The 27,673-nt window shown below is 46.8% G+C and overlaps 1 protein-coding gene across 1 annotated transcript; it reads left to right on the top strand.

The window, feature by feature from the left end:
• Positions 1 to 802: 802 nt before the first annotated feature.
• On the top strand, positions 803 to 27,064 carry LOC121471942 (solute carrier family 22 member 20). Its single transcript, XM_041722856.1, has 10 exons — positions 803 to 1,177; positions 1,252 to 1,355; positions 2,791 to 2,945; positions 4,740 to 4,908; positions 5,439 to 5,562; positions 6,652 to 6,767; positions 13,472 to 13,686; positions 15,477 to 15,585; positions 15,760 to 15,963; positions 26,735 to 27,064. The coding sequence occupies exons 1-10, from the start codon at positions 803 to 805 to the stop codon at positions 26,829 to 26,831; spliced, it is 1,668 nt and encodes a 555-aa protein (XP_041578790.1). The 3' UTR covers positions 26,832 to 27,064.
• Positions 27,065 to 27,673: the final 609 nt, after the last annotated feature.

Below are 27,673 nucleotides of genomic sequence, written 5' to 3'. Positions count from 1 at the left end.
TGTTGCCCTTGGGAGTCCTAGACTGGGTCCCGAGCCTGGGTGTCCTGTCAGTAAGGTGAATGCCCATTACTTCCTGGGAGTCTGGGCTGGGTTGTGAGAGGACCAGGTGGGGGCCTGGGAGGGCGGGAGTACTGGGCCTCACCCTCTTAGCTCCCCATGTGGGGTTTTGTTTGATGGAAGGGTCAGAATACTGATCGGGCGGCCCGATCCTCTCACTGACCCCCACGCTGAGGCTGAGTGCCTGGGACAGAGGCAGGGAGACCAGGGGTTCCCCTTAACTGCCCTGCTTGAGCATTTTTAAAGGATTCCACCCCCACCCCACCCCAGTTTCTCCTGTGTGGCCTCTGACTTTTCAGGGCTTGGGGGACGAGGACTGGGTCCCATGAGCTGAAGCTAGATCTGGCTCTTGAAGATGCCTCCCAAATGGCCTCCAGAATAAAGGGGAGGGTGACGACAGAGCCACAATTAGTGCTAGGGTCCTGCTGGGGTGGCTGGGCCTCCAGCTCTGGGCAGCGGGCTATGAGGTGGCCCTCTGGGACCCTTGGTTTTCTTTTTTTTTTTTTTGACCCTTGGTTTTCTAACCAGGGAGTCAGATTGAGAAAAATGAGAAAGGTCCTGGAGGGAGGGGGAGCCCTGCAGACATGGGGATATCCGAGGCCTCCTGTGAGGTGTAACTGGACCCCTCTGACCTGCTGGACATGGGGCATCTGTGGTCCTGACCCCGGCTCTCTTCCTCCACCTCCCAGGGCCCGTCCTTTACATAAGGCCCCAGCAGGCTGGGCCCTGGGCCAGGCCCCCAGCCATGGCCTTCACAGACCTGCTGGACAGTCTGGGTGGTGTGGGTCGCTTCCAGCTCATCTACACTGCCCTGCTGCTGCTGCCTTGCAGCCTGCTGGCCTGTCACAACTTCCTGCAGAACTTCACAGCTGCCGTGCCCCACCACCACTGCCGAGGCCCCACAAACCACACTGCAGCCGCCACCAACACCTCGGGGGCCTGGCTGAGGGCCATCGTGCCCCTGGACCAGCTCGGGGCCCCTGAGCCATGTCGGCGCTTCACAGAGCCTCAGTGGGCCCTCCTGAGCCCCAACACCTCTGCCCACGAGCCGGCCACAGAGGGTTGCAAGGATGGCTGGGTCTACGACCGCAGCGTTTTCCCATCCACCATCGTGATGGAGGTCAGTGGGGGCCAGGGTGGTGTGGGGGGCTGCCACCTGAGGCCGAGGCTGGAGTGCCCCTCTCTCCCCTGCAGTGGGATCTGGTATGTGAGGCCCGCCCCCTCCGAGACCTGGCTCAGTCTATCTACATGGCAGGGGTGCTGGTGGGCGCCGCCGTGTTTGGCAGCCTTGCGGACAGGTGAGCCTTTAGGGAGGAGGGCCCAGCCACCCGAGTCTCTCCATTAATTTTACCTTAATGAAGTGTATTTGTGTATAGATACTATGTTCCCGTGGTTCAAAATTCCAGAAAGTATAAAGGTCTGCAGGGAAGCGCCCCTTTCCTGCTCCCACCCCACCATCCAGTAATTTCTAGAGAGCATCCTGGTTTCTGTGCATCTACCAGAGATGTTTTTGCGATTTTGTGGTTTTACATGATCCAAGCCAACAATACCTATGTTCTGTCCCACCTTTATTATTACAAATGTCGGCATACCCCACATGTGCTTCTGTACCTGGCTTTTATTTCATGTTAAGGCCTCTGCATGTTCCTTTAGAAAGCTTTCTGGTCCTCCCTACCTCCCTACTGAATTCTACTGCATGGATGCCCAGAACGAAGCATGATGGTTCCTCATGACAGGCGGCAGCCCTGCTAGAGAGACACCAGGGAACACAACATAGCACATGGCTCTGATGAGGTCATCTCCACACCTTCTCTGTCCTCTCTTCTGCCTCCTCCCTTCCTCCATCCTCGACAGCTCCGGGGGGCCTGCCCCAAACCTGGAGGGCAGACTGGCTCCTGTGCAGCATGCTTCAGGCACCTCGTGGGCAGCTCTGTCATGACCCTGGTCACGCTGTGTCACAACACAGCCTGGTCTTCCCAAGTAGGAGCTGTATCTTACCCATAGTGTCACATGTGTTTGTCACCGGCCCCGAGAGCAGGACTGTTACTTAGAGGTGAACGATGCAGGTCTGTGTCAAAGAATGAATGAGTGAACACGTGAGTGTATCATGGGTATGTGGGGAAGAAATGCTGTCCACTGCCTTCATGGCCTGCTGCCCTCCAGCCACACCAGACCCTCACTTCTGAATGGAACAGTGGCAAAGCCAGACTGGGATAACCCTGATGCCCTGAACCCTGACCTTCAACCCCTTTGTGGTGTGACAAGCCCCCGACCCCCCTGACCTCCCCAACACCATCAGTTCAAATGAAAACTTGACCCTGGGGTCCTGCTCCCACTGGCCCCTAAGTCCTGGTGGGTGGCCTTTGTCCAACCAGAAGTTCACTCGTGACCCTCTCACCACCTGCCCTACCTGCCTCTGGACCTTTGCAGAATCCCTGCCTTTGCCCTAGCCTGGAAGATTAGGAGCTGGGTTGGGAGACCAGACATACTCCTAGAGTGAGGGGACAGAGAGAAAAGGTACCTCTTTATGTCTAGTTCTGTTCCACACCTGTTCACGGCGGTTCTCCTTCCCTGACCAACCTCTGCTGTCGATGCCTGGGGCCCAGCGGACACACCTGTTCTGCTAGGAGGGGGTGGCCTGGGGGCAGCTTCCCCCTACCCTCCCCCAATGGCCCCCACAAGGGACCTCGCTGCCACCTCCGGAAGCTAACCTGTGCCTGGCACCTGGCTCAGGCTGGGCCGCAAGGGCCCTCTGGTCTGGTCGTACCTGCAGCTGGCAGTTTCAGGGGTCGCCACGGCCTACTTTGGCTCCTTCAGCGCCTACTGCATCTCCCGGTTCCTGATGGGCATGACCTTCTCTGGCATCATTCTCAACTCCCTTTCACTGGGTGAGTCCAGCCAAGCAGGGGCCTGGGTTGGGAGGGTGGCTCACGGAAGGGGGGATGGCACCCTATCAGCAGACATCATTCCTGTTGCATTGTGATGGGATTCTTACCCAGTAACTTCAGCTCAGGACCCCACTGGGGGTTCTTGGGTGACCTGGGCTCTCAGCCATGGCCCTGGGTTGAGATTTGCCTATCTGTACTCTGAGAGGGTTGGGTTATTTCCTATGTGCAATAGTCAACACTAACCACTTTGTGTGCACCTACTGTATACCATACTTAGTAAGCATCTACTGTATGCCAGGCTCAGGGTGGGGACATAGCAGGGACCTGAGACACAGTGGTCCCCAAGATTGCAGGCAGCCCCAAGAGTATGTGGTTCCAAAAAAAGGCAGGGCTTACCTGGGCTGCAAAGGTGGTGACTCCTTAGCATCGTGGTAGAGACCTGGTCCCCTGGAAGCCAGGTGGGAATGTCCCCCACTCCCAAAGTGACAGGGTCCGTCCCCAGTGAGGCTGGTTTCAGGTAGCTGCAGGTGTCTCTGGCATGGAGCACTGTTAGTATGTTGGAAGGAGATAAATGCTACAGATGAAGCTAAAGCCCAGAAAGAGAATAAGCAAGCAGTGAGTGGGGGGTGTGGAGTGGCCAGGGAAAGTCCTCACTGAGAGGGGTCCGAGCAGAGCTTGCAGGAGGGAGAAAGTATGCCCCACAGCTATCTGGGGGAAGAAGATTCCAGGTAAAGGCCCCAAGGGACCTGTATTTCTAGGGGGCTCAAGAGGAGGGGGTTCTTGTGGCTGGGGCAGAGCAGGGAGGGGAGTGGTGACAGGAGGTCAGGGAGTTGGGGGTCAGATCCTTAGACCCTGTGGCCATTTACAGACTATGCCTTTGACTCTGAGTGAGACAGGAGCCCCTGGAGAAGCCCAAGCTGAGGAGAGGTCTGACCTGATCTGACTTAGTACCTGCCAGGATCCCTGTGGATCCTGTAGTCACCAGCAAGCGGCAGACTGGCTTGGGCCAGGGGGTAGCAGGAAGAGGCAGGAAGGGCTCTGCTGGCTTCTGTTGGTAGAAGCAACAGGATTTGCTGATGGACCAGACACACGCAGGAGCTGGCGGCTCCTGGAAAAGAAGTGTCCTCATTAATTTGTTACAGTTGCCTTGTGAGAATGTGCATGATTTATTAACCAGTCCTCCATGCATGGACATTTAGGTTATTTCCAAGTTTTGCTGTTTACAAAAAAAAAAAAATCATGTTATTAAGAGCCATTAAATTTCTTTTCCTACCAACTATTTACCTGTTTTTTTTGTTTTGTTTTGTTTTGCCTTTTTGTTGTTTTCCTATCGAAGTGTAAGAACCCTTCCAGTATTAGGGTAACTCATAATTTACCTTTAAATTTGAGTTGCAAATTTTTTGTTTGTTTGCTTATTTTTGCTAACATTATGACTTGACTTATGGTATTTGCTTTTTTTTTTTTTTTTAAAGCCAGTCAAGGTGTTTGTTTTCATATGCAGACACTCTTATTTTCATAAAGTCAAGTTTGTTGATCTTCCCTTTTATTGCTTCTGGGTTTTGTGGCATTTTTAGAAAAGACTTCACTGACTCTAAGATTGAAAAAAGATCGCCATGATTTTTTCTAACATTCTTGTGGTTTTTATTGGTTATATTTAGTTCTTTGGTGCACCTGTGTCTCAGCAGATATCTGGAAAACTTTCAAGTAGCCAGAGTCGCTCTGAAGGGCACAGGTGAATTAGACAACTGTGTGGGCTATGAGCCCCACTGATCCTGTTCCTGATTTTCTCTACAGTCGTGGAGTGGATGCCCACCCAGGGCCGGACCGTGGCGGGGGTCTTGCTGGGGTACTCCTTTACCCTAGGTCAGCTAATCCTGGCCGGAGTGGCATACCTGATCCGCCCCTGGCGGTGGCTGCAGCTTGCTGTCTCCATTCCTTTCCTCATCTTCTTCCTCTATTCTTGGTACGTCCCAGTTAGAGGGGTGAGGGAGGGTGTGCTTGGTGAGTGAGCCCCTCCTGTGACAAGTTTGGGCTATGCAGTGACTGGGACCTGCTGGACATGGTGGGGACTGAAAGAGGCTCACAGGGACTGCCCATGACTCTTGGAAAGCTCTGATAAAATCCCTCACATGAGTGTAGGGCTCCAGAACATTCCAGTGGTTTTGCCTCATTAGTTCCTTTGCAACTCACAACAGGAAGGGAACTGAGGCATGGCCCAAGCAGGGCCCATGACTTATTCAAGCCACACACCAGGTCAGAACCAGATTCAAAAGTGGCTCTGTAAGTTTCTAAGTGCCCTTCAGTGTGTCCCTGTCTGATGTTCTCTGCAAAAGGGATGTCCTGCATGTCCTCCAGTCTTCCTGACTCTGTGGGCAGCAGGACAGTTTGCTTTTTTCAGGTTCTGAAAGAAGGGGAATGAAGGTGTACTCGGCTTTGGAGAACAGAAGGAGATCTACTCAACATTGCCATCTTTCATCCTTCTTTTGGTCCCAGGTGGCTGCCAGAGTCATCCCGATGGCTCCTGCTTCATGGCAAGTCCCAGCTAGCTGTGGAGAACCTGCGGAAGGTGGCTGTTATGAACGGGAGAGCGGAGGAAGGAGAAAGGCTGACCAAAGAGGTAGGCAGCATGGGTGGAAGAAAGGAGGGAGACTGTTTTGAATCTGGCTGGTGGCCCTGAGATGCACCAGGACTTAGTAGCTTCCCAGGACTCACCCAGTCTCCAGGTGAAGGGGGGAAATAAACAGAGAGGGAAGAGTTCCAGTGAAGCAAAAATGTTTAGCCATTGGGCAGCCCCGGTGGCGCAGCGGTTTAGTGCCGCCTGCAGCCCAGGGTGTGATCCTGGAGACCCTGGATTGAGTCCCACGTCAGGGTCCCTGCATGGAGCCTGCTTCTCCCTCTGCCTGTGTCTCTGCCTCTCATTCTCTCTCTGTGTCTCTATGAATAAATAAAATCTTTTTTAAAAAAAAAATGTTTAGCCATTGAATGGCAATGTGATCTGAGGTAAATAACCACTTTGGTTATCAGTCTATCCATCTATGCAATGGGGAAATAACCCCATTCGCATTGACACCTAGCTGAAATTTAAATAAGTAGTAAAATAAAATGAAATGAAAATATTAAAATAGAAGTCATAAAATGAAATGATCAAAGAATCAATAATAAAAGTACCATTTATTATAAATACTGTCATAAGACAATTATCATTTATAAGATAGTTACCATTTATTATAAAGAGGTATGATTCTCCAGCCCCCTGCGAGGCACTCTGCTGGGGCTTTAGGTACGTAATCTGATTTAACTTGTTACTTTTGTGGATGAGGAAACTGAAGTTTGAATGTTTTGGGTCATTTTCCTAAGAACACACAGTGGGAAGTAGCAGAACCAGTCAGAACCCCTGCCCTTAACCACTGCCCAAGCCGATCTCAGAGTTTCCACCCGGAGTGAGGCATAAGGGTCCCTCTAGAACCACAGCCTGATCAGCAGGCAGCTCAGGAGCCTTGGGACTCACACTGGAGCCTCTTCTTCATCCCAAAGCTCTGGAAATGATTTGTTGAGAGCCATCAGTCCCGGGATGTAGAAGAGACTAGAACCAGCTATCTTGCCGGGACCTCAACCTTGACCTTCCTCTCCACAGATGAAGGGACTCCTAACAGGAAAATAGGGTCCCAGATCCTTCCCATCTGCTGATCAAACTTTTCTTGCCCAGGTGGTGAGTTCCTACATCCAGAGTGAGATTGCAAGTGTCCGCACCTCCAACTCCATCTTGGACCTCTTCCGAACCCCGGCCATCCGAAAGGTCACCTGCTGTCTCATGGTGGTCTGGTAGGTGATGTGCTCAAGCCCAAGTCTTTGACCTGAGGCAGAGACTCACTCGCCTTTTATCCCTACTTCCAAACTGTTCTTGAATAGTCTTTTTTTTTTTTTTTCGAATAGTCTTAATGCAATGAGCAGGTGAACCTTGTGAACTCAAACTTGTCCCTACCCTTCTCTAGGCTCCTCTCACCCTCTGCTTGGCACTGAGATGTGGTCATAGATGAGACATCTGTGCTGACCTAGGGACCCTACATCTGGACAGTGGATCTCACCTTGGTGGGGGGTGGGGCACCCAATGGAAATCACCCATGCAGCTTTTCCAAATGCACCTTGTCTCACCCTGAAAGGCCCTTGGGGGCTCTCCAAGAGATTCTGGGAAATGTCCTCCTCTAGAAGAATACTCATTGGTCCAGGGGGCACACAGGGAAACAATAATGTCTATAAGGTATGACAAGAGTCCTTATAGCAGCTCTCCTCGTTGGGGCTGCTGAGGGCTCCATGCAGAAGATGGCATTTAAGTGGATTTTACAAAAAATGGTTGTGGAGTTTGCCAGGTGACCAGGAAGGAAGTCCCAGCAGCTACATCAATAAACATGAAGTGTAAAAAGGATAAAACCACAAACACAATCCACTCACATTAGCACAGACTGGAAGCTGGCAGATCCTAAGATAAGGATCTGATTTTTAAAAGGCTGGGGATCATTTCAATTTCACTTCCCAGGATATGATATCCTGGACATGTAAATAATAAGGGTTGATATTTGTGAAGTAGTGAACACAGGCCATGAATGATCTGTTCTCTGGAGGAGATCCAGCACTCTTGATTAGTGGTTACTAGCTAGGCTGTGGTAAACCAAACTACCTAAGTGACCTTGAGCAAGTCAGTCAGCCTCCTGGTGCCCCAATTTCCTGCTTATATACCTACCCCGAAGGTCTTTTTGAGGGCTAAACATTTAGACATATAACCCCCTGACATGGCCAGGGTAAGTGCTTGGGTAGAGTCTAAGCTATGATTTAGGTTGGGGCTGTGTCCCCTAGATACTAGAAATGTGGGATTGTCCACCACTCTGGACCTTTAGAGGGCTTCTGCCCTGACACTGTTGCCTATGGGGGCAATTCTGGCCCTCGGCACCTAGAGAGCTCCTCAGAATCCAAGTCAGGGAAGTGATATTCTACTGCCAGCACTCTGCGGGCCCACAAGACCCTCTCTTCACTGTCCTCTTCCCACTGGGAAGAAATATCATGAATTAAAAATTCCAGGGTTGAAAGTCCCCTCTTGGATCCTTCTGGAAAGAATAAGCTAAGGCCCATTTCTGTTAAAAGAAAGTAATTTGGGCAGCTAGTGACTGGGTCACCCAGATGGGGTTTCTGCTGGCAGGTGGGGACCTTTGAAAGGAAGAGGAAGTGTGAGGAACTGGTTGACTTTCACAAACTTCTGTTGTAAATGCCTTCCATTAACTTGGATTTCTTTTTCTCCTCTGGCTTTTTTCCTAAACTACAAAAGCACTGCATACTCATTGAAAAAAATTGTTTTTTTTTTTTTTTCAAACAATCCAGAAACATGAAGTCAGTATAGTGTATTGATTATGAGGCAGGACTCAACTGTATTTCAATTTAAAAAACAAGACAAGGTTAAGCGTCTGCCATCAGCTCAGGTCATGATCTGAGAGTCCTGGGATCGAGTCCTGAGTTGGGCTCCCTACTCTATGGGACTCTGCTTCTCCCTTTCCCTCTGCCTGCCACTCCCCCTGCTGTGTTCTCTTTCTCTCTCTCTCTCTCTGTCAAATAAATAAATAAAATATTTAAAAATAAATTAAAATATACAAATAAAAAACAAGATAAAAAACAAAAGGCAGGACACTGGAACCTGACTGCTTGGATTAGAATCTCAGCTCTGCCACAACTCTGTGTGATCTTGGGCAAGTTCCTTAATCTCTCTGTATCTCAGTTTCCCCATCTGTACCATTGATATAATAGTGCCTACCACAAAAGGTGGTTGTGAAGATTAGAAGCAATAATGTATGTGGAGCCAACACTTAGTAAACTCAGTACTGACATTTGATAAACAGATGTGCACCTGTTATCACTGTATGAGAGGAATGTGATGCTTCTCCTTCCTCTCTGCTCTCCTTCCCATCCATAGCAGCAAGCTCCACCACACACATCTGTATCCTTCTAGACCTTTGTACACACAAGACATGCACATATATTATGAAAATGGGCTAATACCATACATACATATCTGCTACTTGCTTCTGATAACTTAATCATATCTGTAAATTTCTTTACAGTGCTACATGAATCCAGCTCATGAAGTAGAATTCTAGGCATAATATGGTTGAGTTCTCAGCTCAGGGGTTCTTACAATCCTTATTCTTTTTTTTTTTTTTTTACTTTAAGATTTTATTTTTACTTATTTATTTAAGAGAGAGAGCATGAGTGGGGCAGGGGGAAGGGCAGAGGGAGAGAGAGAAGCCGTATTCAGCAAGGAGCCCGACACGGGGCTCAGTCCCAGGAACCTGAGATCATGACTTAAGTGGAAGGCAGACACTTAACCTGCTGAGCCACCCAGCCACCCCCACAGTGTTTTTCTAATGCCACAGATTATTTTAACCTATTTTTGAACTTTGTTTAAATGTAATCACACAGTGTACACTCTTTTGCAACTAGTTTCACTTGTCCAATATCATGTTTGTGAGGTGTATCCAGGTTGCAGCATATAATTTAGTTCTTCTTATAGTGTTGCCTTCCATTGTATGAATACACTCCTTGTGGAAGGCAGAATAATGACCTCCCTCCAAGATGTCTAATCTAACTTATCTTTTTCTTTTTTTAAGGATTTTATTTATTTATTTATTTATTTATTTATTTATTTATTTATTTATTTGACAGAGAGAGAGATAGAGAGAGAAAGCAAGCACAAGCGCGGGGGAGGAGGGGAGGTGGAGAGAAGTAGAAGAAGCAGACTCCCCACTGAACAGGGAGCCTGATACAGAACTTGATCCCAGGACTCCGAGATCATGACCTGAGCCAAAGGCAGGCACTTAACCAACTGAGCTACCCAGGAGCCCCTAATCTAATATTTCAAACTTTCTGTGAATATAAATTTATTCCAAATGTAAAAAAAAAATATCCAACCAAAATTATACCCAGAATAAATGTGTGTGTGTGTGTGTGTGTGTGTGTGTGTGTGTGTACACACTATCAATGAATACTATTGATCCCTGTCCTAATCCCAGGAGCCTGAGGATGTTCCCTTACGTGATATGAGATAATAGAATGTATGTATATATATATGGCTTTCTGTCCCCAGTTTCTGACACAGAACTCCTAAAACCCTCACAATTTCCTAAATGATAAAATCACTAGGAGGCAAGTAAGAATTTTGTCTTTGTCCTGGGAGCCTCATCTTCCTGTTCACGTCACAGCCCCATGTGACCCAGTCAGGATCTTTCTAGAGTCATCATCTTTGATGTTGCAGTATGTGGTGGTTGCATGAGCCACGAGAAGAAAAATACCATTTTGGGTTATTGGAGACTATATTGGTTTCACATAACAGAGCAGGGACCTGATCCTTGGAAAGTCATTCTCACCTCTAGATGAAAATAGGGAACATGGTAAAAAGCAAGCTTTTTTGGTTTGAGGTAGAGAGAAATAATAAGCTGCTAGACAGGCTCAGACCAGGACCCCTCCATGAAATGCCAGAAGTCTTTCTGAAGTGCTGAGGGGCAGTGGGGTGGCTTTGCAGTGGACCTCTGGGCAGGGGTTGGGGAGGAAGGGGATAGAAATTGAAAGTCCAGGGCTTTTCTGTGGGAGTCTCTGTCCTCATCTGAGCCCTGCCTCACTGCCTTGGGGTTCGGATTCCTCCACCTCCTGCCAAAACTGCACCAGAAAGAAGGCTGGAGGTTCTTGTAGAATTTAGGCAGGGAGTCCCACTGTTCATTCAAGAGACATCAGGGCAGGGAAACATGAAAGATGGTTTTGTTGTGTTTCAAGGACACAACAAAGTCTTTTCCATGAGGGGGAGGGGAATAGTGTTTCCTTCCTTGAATGCTTGTCTCCACACCAGACTGGAAGCCCAAAGAAGACAGGACTTTGGCCATCTCATTCCTGGCCTTATGCCTGGACACAACACAATATTTCCACGCTGTGAAGGAAGAAAGGCAGAGCATCTACAGTGGGGAGAAGACAGAAGGGGGAAGAACACAGAGAAATACCAGATAGAGGGGGAAAGAGAGAAAGCATGAGGCGCAGGTCAAGGAAGCTGAGCCAAGACGAAGCTTCGAGAAGGGAATGGTCAATGGAGAACATGGAGAGGCAGTCCACGCAATGACTGTGATGTCCAGGCAGGATATGGAGACTGAGGAAGCAGGACTGTCTTTCCAAGGTCAGATTATCTACTCTAAATAAGTCCCAACCAAATAAAGCTGACGTCACACTGCCTTCCCTGCAGTGTGAAGGGCTACAGGATGTTTTGTCTGGGTGACTTTGTCTTCCAGGGGGTTCAAAACACTATGTGGGGGGCCTTGCCTCTCCTCTCCACCTGGGAGGAGCCAAAATCAGACCTGAATTTCCCCTGGGCCCCCTCAGATCTGCCTAGGGCCAACAAGAATGATGATGCATCTTTTCTTTCTCTCCATCTCCCTTGACTCACAAAGCTGGGGGTAGGTTGGAGGGATGGTAGGCGTTTCTCAGTAGGTGCTAAGGGGGCAGATGGTTGGAGAAAGCCCACTGCCAAATTCTGTTTTTCCACACACACACCCCCAATATACTTTCAGGGAAACAGAACCAGGTCGACCCACTGGGACTCACGGGGGCCAATCCCATGCTTTTATTATTAAGTGGGGTAAAATACACATAGCATAAAGTTTTGCTGTGCTAAGTGTGTTCCATTGCTGTGCAAACCATCCTCCAGGACTCTTTTTTACTTTGCAAAACTGGAGCTCTGTTTTTTTTTTTTTTAAAGATTTATTTATTTATTTATGATAGACATAGAGACAGAGAGAGAGAGAGAGAGGCAGAGACACAGGAGGAGGGAGAAGCAGGCTCCATGCCGGGAGCCCGAAGCAGGACTCGATCCCGGGACTGCAGGACCGCGCCCTGGGCCAAAGGCAGGCGCCAAACCACTGAGCCACCCAGGGATCCCCTGGAACTCTGTTTTTAACCCACTAAACCACAACTCATTCTCCCTCCACCCAGCCCTTGTGGCAACTACTGTTCTCCTTTCTGTCCCTATAATTCTAACTACTTTAGGGACCTCGTATAAGTAGCATCATGCAATATTTTTCTCTTTGTGACTGGCTTCTTTCTTTTTTTTTTTTTTTAAGATTTATTTATTTGATAGAGAGAGTGCACAAGCAGGGAGAGTGGCAGAGGGAAAGGGAGAAGAAGGGTCTCCACTAAGCAAGGAGCCCGATGCGGGGCTCAATCCCAGGACTCTGAGATTATGACCTAAGCTGAAGGCAGATGCCCAACTCACTGAGCTACCCAGGCACCCCGTGACTGGCTTATTTCAGCTAGTGTACTGTCCTCAGGGTTCTGCACCATGGGAGCACCTGTCAGTATGTCTTCCTTTTGAAGGCTGAGTAATTACCCACCTACACCACTTGTTGTTCATCCATTCAGGAGTCAGTGGACACTTGGAGTCCTTTCCGCTATTGTGAAGGATGCAGCTATGAATATGGATATTCAAACATCTCTTTGAGACATTGCCTTAGGAACATTTTAAATTTCTCAGGGGGGATCCCTGGGTGGCTCAGCGGTTTCACGCCTGCCTTTGGCCCAGGGCGCAATCTTGGAGTCCTGGGATCGAGTCCCGTGTCAGGCTCCCGGCATGGAGCCTGTTTCTCCCTCTGCCTGTGTCTCTGCCTCTCTCTCTCTCTCTATGTCTATCATAAATAAATAAATAAAAATAAATCTTTAAAAATAAAATAAAATAAAATTAATAAATAAATTTCTCAAGGGATGTCTGGGTGGCTTAGTGGTTTAGCACCTGCCTTTGGCCCAGGGCATGATCCTGGAGTCCCAGGATTGAGTCCTGCATTGGGCTCCCTGCATAGAGCCTGCTTCTCCCTCTGCCTGTGTCTCTGCACCCCCCCCGCCGCCTCTCTGTCTATTATGAATAAATAAAATCTTTTTAAAAATAATAATAAATAAATAAATAAATAAATAAATAAATAAATAAATAAATATCTCTGGAGACCACCCTCCCCCCCCACACACTCCTGCTGTGGGAACTCCAGGTCTTTGTAGCCAGATTGACTGTAAAGCTCCCTTAGCAGAAGCAGCCACCTTCAGGGGCCGATTTCTCAGTAAACACTGGGAGACGCATGAGGGTCCTAAGGAGTCTTCTTCGCCTTGTTGGAAGGCTCTCGTTTTCTCCTTCCAGCTCTTAGATGTGACGCTCAGCTCAGCCACTGAAGGCTGGGGGTGGAGGCTGGAGCAGTGCAGACAGGGAAAAACACTCACATTCTGGAACCCACAGACTCGGACTCCAGGGAGCAGGTGGTTAAGCTGGAACATGGAGGGAGGAGCCTGAGCTCTAAGACCCAAGTCATAGACTTGGATTTGGTGGGGAGAAAAGAGAACAGGTTAAATTCAGGGGATTTTAACTCCCTGAAATTGGAGTCCTGTGTCATTCACCCTGTGCCATCCCCTGGGTGCAGAACGGTGAACCATGGGCTAGAGCAGGACCATTCTGCTGCCTCTTCCAGGTTCTCCAACTCCATGGCTTACTATGGGCTGGCCATGGACCTGCAGAAGTTTGGACTCAGCGTATACCTGGTGCAGGTCCTGTTTGGGGTCATAGACATCCCGGCCATGCTGGTGGCCACCACCACCATGATTTACGTGGGCCGCCGGGCCACTGTGGCCTCCTTCCTCATCCTGGCCGGGCTCATGGTGATCGTGAACATGTTTGTGCCAGAAGGTGAGCCATCTACTTCTGCCATGACCACCTGGGAGTCTCTGGGGTCTGGGTTCTGGTGGGCAATGAATACAGCAAGGGAACCAGGCTGAGGGATATTCTTCTGGATCTGAAAAGGAAGTGAGTGTCAATTAGCAGGGTTTTTAATGAGCGTTCAGGGCCATGGTGGAGAATCGGCAAAGACGAGAGTCTTTGCCCTTAAAGCATTTACCTCTTGTCAGATTGATGACCTTTAAAAACTCCCAATGCCCAAAGGCTCAAGGCCAATGCCACCAGTGTCAGAGAATGGGACCCAACCCTAAGTATCTAAAGAACAGTCCAGTGATTCCAGCAAGAAGCCAGAGCTGAGTATCGGAGTCCTAGAGCTTTTGTGAAGCCAAGGCCCATGGTCTTAGGCAACTTGTCTGATTTCTTGGTGCTTCATTGCTTTCTTGTAGAGTGGATGGATTATTACTATTAGTACTTTGACATATTTTCTTCCAATCTTTTTTCCTTCTTGTAGATTTTGTATTTGATATATTATATATATATGATTATGTGTATATCTTATTTATGTATGTATAATGTATCCCTATTTCACTATATTATAACATAAGTATGCTTCCTCATGTTATTTATTTATCATTATTATTATTTTTTAAGATTTTATTCATTCACTTGAGGAGAGTATGAGTGCACGAGTGGGTGGAGGGGCAGAAGGAAAGGGAGAAAGACTCCTCACTGAGTGGGAAGCCAGACATAGGGCTCAACCCCAGGATTCTGAGATCATGACCTGAGCTGAAGTCAGATGCTTAACCAACTGAGCCACCCAGGCACACTTATTTATTATTATTTTTAAAGTAGGCTCCATGCGCAGTATGGAGTCTAATATGGGACTTGAACTCATGACCCTGAGATCAAGACCTGAGCTGAGACCAAGAGTTGGATGCTTAACCAACCGTGTTACCCAGGCACCCCAATATACTTTTCCCTGTTAATATCAATATTTTATGACCTTAGCTTTTTATCAGTATATAATAATTTATCTAGATTGGTGTTTTACAACTCTCGCTGCACATTGGAATCTCCTAGTGATCTTTTAAGAAATACTCAAACTTGAGCCTATGGCTCAGAGACTTTAATAGAGAGGGGGTAGGGACCAAGTGTGGATGTTTTATAAATCTCCCCTCCTGGTTCCAGTGTGCAGCCAGGGAATGTACCATAATTTCCTTGACCATTGCATCAATGTTGGGCATGTGCATTGGGGTTTTACTGTTTATAACCACTAGCAGGACAAGGTAATGATAGTAACAGCAAATATTTAATGAGCTGAGCACTGAGCCCTTTGCACTCATGACATCACAGCAATCTTATGACAACCCTGTAAAGCAGGTGCTGGTATTTCCCTCATTTTACAGTTGAGGACAGGGAAGGAGGCTCAGGGAGGTCAAGTGACAGTAACCGAGGTCACCCAGCTGAGTCAGAGCTGGAATTTGAACCCAGGCCTGACTCCAAAATTTGTCCTGCCTTGGGAGGGGGTAAAAGGAGGCATAAATGAGAGTAGGGCAGTGCGGGGCACTCTGCGGCCTAGGTGGGAAAGTGAGGTAGTAGAAATCCCAACCCCCTCCTCCCATTGCTGTGTTTCCCTCCTCCTTTTATGGGCTCCAAACCTCAGCCTCTGCCTCGACCCCATACCCCACCACTCCTGAGCAGCCTCTGCCTCCACCCCATACCCACCACTACCCCTCTGCCTCCCTGATCCCCTTTGGGGCTCTGAGCACTCCCTAACCCTGGCTCTGCCTACCCCTCTGCAGATATGCAGACCCTGCGCACAGCCCAGGCTGCACTAGGCAAAGGCTGCCTGGCCAGCTCCTTCATCTGTGTGTACCTGTTCACTGGAGAGCTATACCCCACAGAGATCAGGTGGGTACACCTGCCCCAACCTGGGAGGCCCTGGAGCTCCGGGTTGACACCTGCTGGGTTTGCTGAAGCTAGATGTCCTCTCCTTTCTGTCTACCCCCCTGACACCCAAGGCCTGGCACTCCCAGCCCTCTAGGCAGTCTGGGCCACAGCCACTGACCAGTCCATACTTTTTAGGCAGATGGGGATGGGCTTTGCCTCAGTCAATGCCCGCTTTGGGGGTCTGGTTGCACCCCTGGTCACCACGCTCGGGGAGTTCAGCACCATCCTGCCGCCCATCGGCTTCGGGGCTACTTCGATCTTGGCTGGACTGGCCGTCTGCTTCCTGGCCGAGACTCGCAATGCACCTCTGGTGGAGACCATTGATGCCATGGAGAGGAGGTGAGGAACCTCTGGGCATGGTGGGGTAAGGATGGCCAAACAGGCTGCAGGTTCCCATGAAATAACTTGGGGCCATGAGGGTCCTCTGACTGCTGTTACAATGTCATGGGTGGTGAGCGGGAGCCATGCGGCGAAGACCAGCCTCCCCTGCCCACCTTTGTCTAAGAGGCTTCACTTTCAACAGACAGATCCAACAAGGATAGTGAAATAGAACAAAGAATAAACTGTAGACCAGGCACAATGGGAACATGAGTTAAAGTAAAGCCTGGCAGAGAAGTGGGGATGACGGTTTGTGGTGATGAGAGGTACCATATTCCAAAGCAAAGACTGGCTGGTGGGGCTGCCATGGTGACCTTCAAATCTGGCTCAGAGCTTCCTGGCAACAGAAAGGGAGACCCTGTTAATGACTTTTGTCATCTTATGAAAGAGGTAAAGGGATGATAGTTCTCTGGGGAAAGTGAAGCTTTTCTCAGCAATTAGCATTAAAAGAAATTTCTCTCGCGGATCCCCTTAAGGTCACTGAGTAAGCTGACATCCTTGATGAGGTTTCTAAAAGTATCAGGGCAGACGTACTGCATTTCTCTGCAACAGTGGGGTTGGTGAAGGCCCTTGGTTTTGAAGAATGGGGCCTGGGAAGGGAACGGGGCCCAAGTTTATAGCTTTCTCTGTCTAGCTTGATCCCGCAGCTGGAGCCATCTGTGCCCAGAGACCTGTGTTTGAAATCCTTAAAATAATCCCCCATAAACATCCTACGTCTAATCTGAGCCATGGACGAAGCCTGGACTCACATAGATCAAGGACACATTCTTTGGCGAGTCCTGTCAATTTTGCCTTCAAGATATATTAAGAATCTGTCCATCTCCCTCACCCCTGTGACCATCCGCCTTCTGGTCTGGACAGCTGTAAAAGCCTCAGATGTTCCCCTGTTCCTTCCACTTTATTTTTTATATAGCAACTAGTGTGAAAGGCTTGCCATGTAAAGAATTACATCGCTTCTCCTTGCAACCCTTCCCTGGCACCCTTTTACAAAGTTGAAGATAAAATCTGAAATCTTACAAGGCTCCCAGGATCTGACCCCTGCCACCACCAAGGCCACTCTGTCCGGAACGTTCCTCCCTTTGCTCTCTGCCTTTTTAATTCCCACTCATGCCAGAGGTGTAGGTCTAAACATCCAAGATACTGGGTAAGCATTTGTCAATAACCCAATCCAGAGCCTGTTTGCAGGTGCTCTGAGATGTTGCCTGAGGGACCCAAATACATAAAAAAACAACTGGAGGTGTGGCTTCCACTGACATTACTGTAATGGTTTTGGGCCTGGGCATTTTTAAAGTCACATTTTGCTTACCCTGGCTATAGAAAAAATCCCAGTTTACTACTATATGTTGTTACAGATGTGAAACAATTACATGATGGAGACCATTTACTAAATATAATTTTATTATATTTTATTTATTTATTGAGACAGAAATAGAGATCGGGGGAGGGGCAGAGAGAGAGAGAGAGAGAGAATCTCAAGCAGACTCCATGGCAAGCGGGGAACCAGACATGGGGCTTGATCCGACAACGCTGAGATCACAACCTGAGCTGAAATCGAGTCAGACGTTTAACCAACTGAGCCACCCAGGTGCCCCTAAAAATAATTTTATTTTTAAAAGTAGTTGAGGACAAGCCATTATTTCTCACAACAATTTGCCGATTGGGTCTGACCTAGCTGGTCCTGACAGAAGTCCATTCGTTCCAGAGTCTGTGGAGGAGCTTGTACACATTGGAAAACTGATATCTAAAATGCGGGAAGCTCTCTGAAGCTTCACAAATGTTGTGGAGTAGTCCCAGATCTCATATTGTTTTTATCATTTATTTTTTATTTTTTTAAAAAGATTTTATTTATTTATTCACGAGAGATACACAGAGAGAGGCAGAGACATAAGCAGAGGGAGAAGCAGGCTCCTTGCGGGGAGCCCGATGTGGGACTCAATCCCAGGACCCCGGGATCATGACCTGAGCCAAAGGCAGATGCTCAACCACTGAGCCACCCCTGTGCCCCTATCGTTTATTTTTTAAATTATATATGTGTGTGTGTTGAGTATGATCTGGAACACTCTCAAACTTACACTTTTTGTCTGAACTCTGGGAGAGAGAGTTGTTGAGAGATCTTTTCCAAATACTGCGCTGCATAATTCTTTCAAACAAAGATGTTCTCCTACATAACCCCAATAGAGCCATCACAGTTAGAAAGCTAATATTGGTATATGATTTCTATTTAATTCTCCGGGCTCATTCAAGTTCTACCAGTCTTCCCTATCCCGGCCCCCTTGCCCCACCACCAACGTTCTATAAAGCAAGAGGATCTGGTTCAGAATCACAAGTGGCATTTGGTTGTTGCATTTCTCTCAGGCTGAACTAGGTCCTCGGGTGTTCTCTGGCTCTCTCGACTCCAACACTTATACAGGGTTTTATAATAGGAAGGACAAGCAGGACTCCACAAAGCTCACAAGGCTTTCAGGAGCTGAAGGATACAATACAGTAGGAGGAAGAAAAGGCAGGCAAACAGGTGCACCGCCCAGGGTCCTCTCTGCCCTCGGTTTTGTCTCTCTCACAAGCTGTGGGCATGAAAGTGAGTTATCTCAAGCTCAGGGAAGCCAAGGCACGAGTCTGCTGAGGGGTTTTTGGTATCCCATTGGTCACAGCTAATATCAGGTTGTATAACCAGGTAAACCAATTGCAGACCATAAACCCATGATTTTCAATAAACAATGTTAGATAAGCTGGGACAGGTTGGCTCCAGAGGGAGAGTCCCCTTTAACAGCACCTTATAAATTACTGGTTAGTACATTTCATCCTTGCTGTGTGTGGTTAATGGTCAGTGTCTTGGTTCCAGGTGTCTTTGAAGATGAACACAGAGCTGGCACAGAGTAGCTGTGAGTTAACAATGACCTTGACTGTTTTGAAGATTACAGACCAGTTAATTCTGTAGATTTTCCCTTGCTTTGGGTTTTGCCAATGTTATAGGTTGTAGCTTCTGCATCTCTGGCAGTGCTGTCACAGAAGTGATGCTGAGTCATGCTCATTATATCCCATCAGGTGGCACACGATTTTGATCTGTCCTCTGATTGGTGATGTTCCTCTTGATCCCTTCTTTTTTTTTTTTTTAAGATTTTATTTATTTATTCATAAGAGACAGAGAGAGGAGAGGCAGAGAGACACAGGCAGAGGGAGAAGCAGGCTCCCTGCAAGGAACCCAATGTGGGACTTGATCCTGGGCCCAGGGATCACACCCTGAGCCAAAGGCAGACGCTCAACTGCTGAGCCACCCAGGCGTCCCCCTCTTGATCTCTTAATTAAGGAGGTACCTGCCAGGCTTTTGCACTGTAAAGTTACTCTTCTCCCCTCTGTAATTAACAAGCATTTTGTGCTGAAGTACTTTGAAACTGTGTAAACATTCTATTCCTTATCAAACTTTCAATTTATTATGTACATATTTGTATCATTATGGATTTGTAAATCCTTATTCTTTAATATATTATACCCTATTTTGATGCTCAGTTTTCCTAAATTTGGCCAGCATGAACCTTTTGACTTCTGTGTTCTTTTCAAATTCTTTATGCATGTCCTTGTTTTCTGGCACAACCAGATATTCTAAGCTCATTTCCCCATAGCTGTCTTGGCAACCATTTCTCTGAGCATCCTGGTTCATTTTAGTATAGAATGGTATTTATAAGCCAAGATCTGTGGGGGGGCCTGAAGGGCTCAGTTGGTTGGGTCTGCCTCTTGATTTCGGCTCAGGTCATGATCTCAGGGTGGTGAGATTGGTCCCCTGCCTGGGCTTGTGGAGACTCTGCTTGAGATTCTCTGTCCCTCTGCCACTCCCCCTCCTTCTCTCTCTCTCTCTCTCTCTCTCAAATAAATGAATCTTTAAAAAGCCAAGATCCAGATGTGAGGGGCTCATTATTATGGGGTTTTTCTGCTCTCAAGCCCTCTCAGTGGATAGAAGCAGGGAATATATGAATATACATATAGACACATGGACCCATACATCTTTTTTTTCTATATCTGTAAATCATACTGAAAACCATGAGTCACACCATTACTTCCAACTTTAATCCAACACCACTTACCACCAGGTTTATCTCAGTTTTCTCCCTTTACATATTTAACTCCCTTCTCTGACAATGAGAAATCTGCTTTCCCTTAACCTTAACATATTTGCTTATTTGATCAGTCCCCCAGCATATAACCCTTCCCTCTCCTTCATGGACCCCTCCATACCCTACCTGGGCTCCAAAACCCCACACTGTGTCAACTCTCCATGTGGACACCTACCTTGCTCTGTGCCACATAATGGCTTTAAGATCAAATTGTTCAAGAAGAGAAGGGAAGAAAAGTCTTCCATATATTTTTGATGACACAAGTTGTCTCATAAACAGATAAGACCTTGACCTCCTCACTCCTCTAACCTCACACCCCTCTAGATTCATCCTTGAGATTGTAGCAAGTGTAATGATGCCAAGAGGTGGACTAAGCATACTCAAAGCCTATTTGCATCTCATATAAACTTTTGCATAAGAAATTTAAACCTGTGACTTATCTTTTTAAAGATTTTATTTGTTTATTTGAGAGAGAGAGAGAGAGAATGCATGGCAGGAGGGGCAGAGAGAGAGGCCCAGTTGGGGTAGGTGGGGGGCTTGACCAGGCTTGATCCCAGGACTCTGAGATCATGACCTGAGCTGAACTCAGATGCTTAACCAAATGAGCCATTCAGGCACTCCTAAATGTGACTTATTAAGGAGGACACAGACATGATGCTTTTTTAGTAAACATCTTAGGCAACAAAATCTGCTCTTGGGTAGGCACCAGTAGGAGCAAGTCCAGATGCAGCCCTGCCATGAGTGAGTTGATAAAAATAGTGGACACTGATCAGGGAGTTTTTCCCAGAGTTCTGGAGGCCAAGGATTTTACCTGGTGTTTAAATAGCCTTTTTGAAATCTTTTTTTTTTTTTTTAAATAACATTTTATTTTTTTAAAGATTTATTTATTCATGAGAGAGAGAGAGAAAGAGAGAGAGAGGCAGAAACACAAGCAGAGGGAGAAGCAGGCTCCATGCCAGGAGCCCGATGCGGGACTCGATCCCGGGACTCCAGGATCGCGCCCTGGGCCAAAGGCAGGCGCTAAACCGCTGAGCCACCCAGGGATCCCCGCCTTTTTGAAATCTAATCTACATATTAAATCATTATTCAATCAATTCCTCCTATAGATCAGACACAGTGCTAAGTGTGGTATGTAGAGTGAATAAGACAGATGTGACCTTTGCCCTCTTGGAGGTTATAGAGTAAGGTGCATCGAGAACAAATACACAAAAACAAATATGTAATTAAGAGAGAATAATTGAGGGACGCCTGGGTGGCTCAGTGGTTGAGTGTCTGCCTTTGGCTCAGGGTGTGATCCCGGGGTCCTAGGATGGAGTTCCACATTGGACTCCTTGCGGGAAGCCTGCTTCTCCCTCTGCCTATGTCTCTGCCTCTCTCTCTCTGTGTGTCTCTCATGAGTAAATAGAATCTTTAAAAAGAGAGAGAGAGAGAGAATAATTGAGTGATTGTGGATGCTTCTAGACTTAAAGGAGGAGGAGAAGAAATTAGCCTGGCTGAGAAGGGGACAAGTGTGTCCCTGGGAAAGGGAAGAGCTTATGCAAGCCCCGTGAAGTCCCAATAAGCTGGGATGAGCTGAGTGATGGCCAGATATGAACTTTAAAGATGAGCCTGGGGAGGGGCAGGGGCAGCCCTAGAGACCACTCTGAGAATTTAGGCTCTTAACTCAATAGAGAAATCACTTCAGGACTTGGAGGAAGGATCGATGTGGTCTGATTTTTAAAAATCCCTTTCCGTTTCCTTTGCATTAGTAAATCTCAGCCTAAAAGGGGCCTTGGGTCTAGGAATTTAGAGCAGTTGCTCTGGAACAGTTTTTCTTTTCCTTTTTTTTTTTTTTTTTAATTTTTATTTATTTATGATAGTCACAGAGAGAGAGAGAGAGAGAGAGAGAGAGAGAGGCAGAGACACAGGCAGAGGGAGAAGCAGGCTCCATGCACCGGGAGCCCGATGTGGGATTTGATCCCGGATCTCCAGGATCGCGCCCTGGGCCAAAGGCAGGCGCTAAACCGCTGCGCCACCCAGGGTTCCCTGGAACAGTTTTTCAACCATTTTACATTATCACCCTCCCCCTAACCATACCCCACCCTCCCCAAAACAATTTAATACCACAGATATACTATCTATCTATTCATATACCATAGCCCTTTGAAAGCCACAAACCATTGTAATATCTCAGATTTTTTTGTCCCCCCTCTCCCAAGAACTAGTTTTTACCCCCTGGAGGCAATATCACCCCGATGAAAAATAAGTACTCTTCAACAATGCTTACCTGTTCCAACAGCCATAGGATCTCTTGAGTTAAGATTTTTAGAACCCCTGAGGGGCTTATAATCAGATACCTTTAATATGCTCCTGCATGATTCCCAGGCGTTCCGGCCCGTGGGCTTCTTCAGTAACTTGTCTGAGGTTCTTCTTGACAATTCCCTTCCAACCAAATAGGAGTCAGAAACAACTCAACTTATTCTGGTTTGGTAGGAAACAGTGATGTTGGGGAACGAGAGGCAGGAAATGGCCTCTCTCATGAGTCAGTCAAGTAGTTTTCAATATCTGGACAATAAGAATTCAAGAACTCGGGATGCCTGGGTGGCTCAGTGGTTGAGCGTCTGCCTTCAGCTCAGGGCGTGATCCTGGAGTCCCAGGTTTGAATCCCACATCAGGCTCCTTGCATGGAGCCTGCTTCTCCCTCTGCCTGTGTCTCTGCCTCTCTCTGTGTGTGTCTCTCATGAATAAATAAATAAAATCTTAAAAAAAAAACTGAAGAACTCCTCACCCATTTCATGTTTCTCCATTTCTACTCTCCACAAATAATTATGAGTGCTGGTCCCAGGTCTTGGGTGTCAAGGATTAAGATGAGAAGAAAATGGCTCTTTCCAAGGTTCATGTCACCCATCTCCAAGATGGCTGCAAGCCAAGAGGGATTAGCTGTAATGTACCTTTTACCTCTGGTTCCTGGGTTATGTAAAGATATAAGGGAACTTCCTCCATACTTACTTCACAGACTGACAAAAATCCATTTGTTTATAAATTATTTCATTGTAAATTACTCCCATCCTTCATTAATCACAAAACCAAATACTGTATCTCCGGGATGGTCTGTGTGCCTGGTCTGGGGCCAGGTCAGCCTCCATGACCAAGTTGAGCTTATGCCCCAGTTTGTTGAAGTAACATAGCAAAGGAATCTCTTTTCTGTAAGAATAGAACATACAAAAAGGAGGAAGTGCTGATAGAAAATAAACAGGGGAAAGGTACTCACATCATAATGAAAGAAATGCAAATTAAAACAGGGAAGAGGTAATTTTTAAATATCCAATAAGGAAAACATTTAAAACACAGTAGTAGTCAATGACAACAGGAAGAAGGAAACTCCTGCAACATTTCTTGAAGTTTCTCTCACTGATCATGAGATGGAAAAATTTTCATATTCTTCTAAGTAGCCATGACATTGCCAGGGCTCTGCCCTAAGGAAATAAGCTGAAATGTGGACAAAGTTTATTTATAAGGATATTCATCACCATGTTTAATATGCCAGGAAAAAAATGTAAACTCTCCAGATCTCCAACAATTTGAACAAAATATGATATGCTGTGCAATTGTAGGAAGTTACATTGACGAAGACTTTCTTTTTTTTTAATATTTTATTTATTTATTTGAGAGGGAAAGAGAGAGAGCATCCAAGCATGAGTGGCAGGGAGGGGCAGGAAAAAGAGAAACAGGGCAGCCCAGGTGGCTCAGCAGTTTAGTGCCGCCTTCAGCCCAGGGTGTGATCCTAGAGACCAGGGATCGAGTCCCATATCGGGCTTCCTGCATGGAGCCTGCTTCTCCCTCTGCCTGTGTCTCTGCCTCTCTCTCTCTCTCTCTCTCTGTGTCTCTCATGAATAAATAAATAAAATCTTTAAAAAAAGAGAGAGAGAGAAACAGACCCCCTGCTGAGCAGGGAGCACAATTCAGGACTCCATCCCAGGACCCCTGAGCTGAAGGCAGACATGTAACAGACTGAGCCACCCAGGAGCACTTGATGAAGACTTTTTAAGGGCATGGGGAATGTTTACAATATACTGTTAAATAGTATATTGAAATTAATTATGATATTTTCCTAATTATGTGAAGAAACATTGATTAAGGGACACTTGCCTGGCTCAGTCAGTGGAGCATGCAACCCTTGATCTTGAGGCCATGAGTTCAAGCCCCATGCTGGGTGTGGAGATTACATAAATAAATAAATAAATAAATAAATAAATAAATAAATAAATAAATACTTTAAAAAAAAAAGAAATAGAGACTCCAAAGAGAGAAAGAAATATATTAAAATGGTGACAGTGGTTGCCTCAAAGTATGAGTGACATTTACTTTTTTTCCTGACTACTTTACATTTTAAAAATTATCTCTGGGGGTGCCTGGCTGGCCCAGTTAGAAGAACATGCAACTCGATCTCAGGGTCCTGAGTTCAAGCTCCACATTAGGTAGGGATTATTTAAATATATTAAACTTAAAAAGTTTTTTTTTAATTAAAAAGAAAAATAAATAAATAAAACTTAAAAAAATTTAAACATAAAAATTATCTCCAAATTGTCTATATTGAACAGGCTTTCTTTGGTAACCAAGGGAGAGAAGCACACAAGGAAAGCAATTATAAGAATCCAATTAGATTGTTTCCCAGACACAGGGCAGCTCCTCTGGAGGCCTAGAAGCTAGGGAAGGGTCTGGGAAGATGGTAATGCTTCTTAGAGCCTGCCAAGATGATGGAAAGACCCAGACGAGAGGCAGCAGGGCCTAGACAAAGTTGCAAGGCTCCAATCAATGACCTTCCATGGAGTTCTCCCACTGGTAGTAGGGACTTAGAGAGGTGAGGGCTGGGGGATGGATTTTCAGCCTTTCAGCAGGAGAGCTGGCACTCCACCAAGGCCAAAGCCCAGGCCATCGGTCAGCTGGGACCTCCTGCCACCCTCTCACCCACAGGGAGCACCAGCTGCATGACTGAACCCAGCATGTTTTTAGTGCTTATTGTATTATATTTCAGACATTAAAAAAAGGAGACCATGGATTTCAGTTCACATAACAGGCCACCTCTGGTCTGGTCATCTTTGCTCATAAATAAATTTTATTATTATTTATTTATTTATTTACTTATTTATTTAAAAGACTTTATTTATTTATTTGAGAGGGTGAGAGAGAGAGAGAGAGCACAGGCAGAGGGAACAGCAGAGGGAGAGGGAGAAGCAGGACCCTCACTGAGCAGGGGGCCCAAGGAGGGGCTCGATCCCAGGACCTGCAGGATCCTGACCTGAGCTGAAGGCACACACTTAACCCGCCAAGCCACTCAGGTGCCCCCATGTGATGAATTTTTAAAATAATATTGAGCAAGCCTAACCATTGCAGCAGTTGAATCTGGAGAATGTCTGCCTCTGGGTTTTTAGGAATCATCTTTGGAAGGGATGGGGAATCTATTGGCAGGAGCTGAGGAGAAACAGTTTCCTGTCCCTCAGCCCCCACAGGCACACAACGGGTAAAACCAAAATGCTGAATGGACTCAAAGGACATAGTCAGAAAGGCTACAAGGCTTCAAGTGCAAAAAAAGAGAGAAATGGAGGACAAGTGGAACGAACTGTTTCTTTGTGATTATGTGAAGAAATAATCACATGCAAAAATGCCTTAAACCGTTGAACTAAAAGGTTAGAAATAAGAGCTACAAGGTAAGGATAAAAACTCATAAAAACATTTGGAACATTGAAAAAGTTATCAAACTGGAGCCAGCTAAAAGTAGACCAAAGAAATTGGCAAGAGGTGTATTATTAAAAAAGAAAAAAATGAAGACTAATGCAATTATGCAGAATAAACCATTTTTGGTCTGCACAAGGATAAAATAAAAGTGACCAGAACACAAATCATTTCAAAGATAGAGGGATAAAAATGAAAAAGTCAAAACTGCACCTGGTCCAAGGACAGAGAACCCCACGGGCAGCCCTCACACTATTTGGAAGGCTATTCTAGATGACTTCCTTGTCACCTCCCCACCCCTGATTCTCCTCCCTGCTCCAGGCTGGCTGATTCTCTACCTGGAGCAGAGGGAGAAGAGCCCTGACAGTGCCAAGTCCCCTGGGCTCTCTGTGGGTGCCCCTGGTCCACAGGTGAACCAGGCCCAGCACCAGCAAGTTCAGCGAGCCTGGTGCCATGATGACCAGCTGGGTGACCTTGGGTGCATGTCTGACCTCGGGTCCTCATTGGAAAGCTTTTTGACCTTGCAGTCTTTCCTTGAGGTGCCCCATGAGCACTAGAGGAAGGGCCGCCATGGCTTCTACCTTTCTTGGGGGCTTTAGGATGGTAGAGACACACATCGTGAATACTGTGCACATACCACCTGCTTCTCACCACTTCCTTTCTGCCTTTCTGGCTTGTTTTTCCATTGCCTTTTCTTTCTTTTTTTTTTTTTTTAATTTTATTTATTTATGATAGTCATACAGAGAGAAAGAGAGAGAGGCAGAGACACAGGCAGAGGGAGAAGCAGGCTCCATGCGCCGGGAGCCTGATGTGGGATTCGATCCCGGGTCTCCAGGATCGCGCCCTGGGCCAAAGGCAGGCGCCAAACCGCTGCGCCACCCAGGGATCCCTCCATTGCCTTTTCATTTCAACAGAGTCAAAGAAGGTCTTTCCAGGAAGGATCCGGAAGAAAAGAGGGAAGAAATTTCTCTCCAGCAGCTGGGAGCTTCTCCCCTCAAAGAAACCATCTAAGCTGCCATGAGCATGCTGGCAGCACCTCATCTGATGTCCAGACACCCTGGGGCTTTTCCTGATGGAGGGTGAGATTGGCTAAGGACCATGGTGGCTCTGCCAGCCCATGCCAAAGAGCTGTACACAAACCAGGGCTGTGGTTACTGGTTACCACCAACAGCCAATTGATATCACAAATATGTACAAAGTCAAGAGAAACCATGTCCAGGGACCAAAGGAGGAACTCTTTTTCTTTCCCATCCCTGAATCGGCCCCTTAAAACCTCTGTTCAAAAAAAATAAAATTTAAATAAATTTAAATTTAAATAAATAAAGAAATAAAACCTCTGTTCATTTTTGTTCCACCTAAACACTGTGTCTTTGCAAAGTAAGAGTGGCTGACATTTGTGCCCCTGGTTGTCCCTGGGACAGCCTCACCCAGCTTGTCCTTGAGAATTCATTCTGCTCCACTCTGGCATTTACTCTGTCCTGCTGTATATACAATTAAAGCTCTCTTCTCCTGTGTCTGTGACTTACCTTCTCAACTAGCAAGTGTGGGATTTGCGCAAGGCACATGCTTAGTAAGTAGTCGGTGAATACGTGGTGAAACCAGACTCAGGCAGTGGATAGAGACCTCTATCCATCACCAGCATTCCCAGCAATTCCACCTTGCAGAAACGGGTTATGGTTTGGTTTTCCAAAAGTCTCAGAGACAAACTCCTGCTGTCCCTCTGACCTCAGATCCATTTCCAGCCCAGATGTTGGACACGTGCCTGCATCCCTGACCTTTACCTTTATTGGAATTCAGATTGGGTTCATAAGGAATTCAAATTCTGGCTCACTGAATAGTCTTGGGTGAATTTC

Source organism: Vulpes lagopus, chromosome 11 (genome assembly GCF_018345385.1).
Source record: "Vulpes lagopus strain Blue_001 chromosome 11, ASM1834538v1, whole genome shotgun sequence".
Taxonomy (NCBI): domain Eukaryota; kingdom Metazoa; phylum Chordata; class Mammalia; order Carnivora; family Canidae; genus Vulpes; species Vulpes lagopus.
The sequence above is the reverse complement of the archived record's forward strand: the minus strand, read 5'-3'. Positions and strand labels throughout refer to the sequence as shown.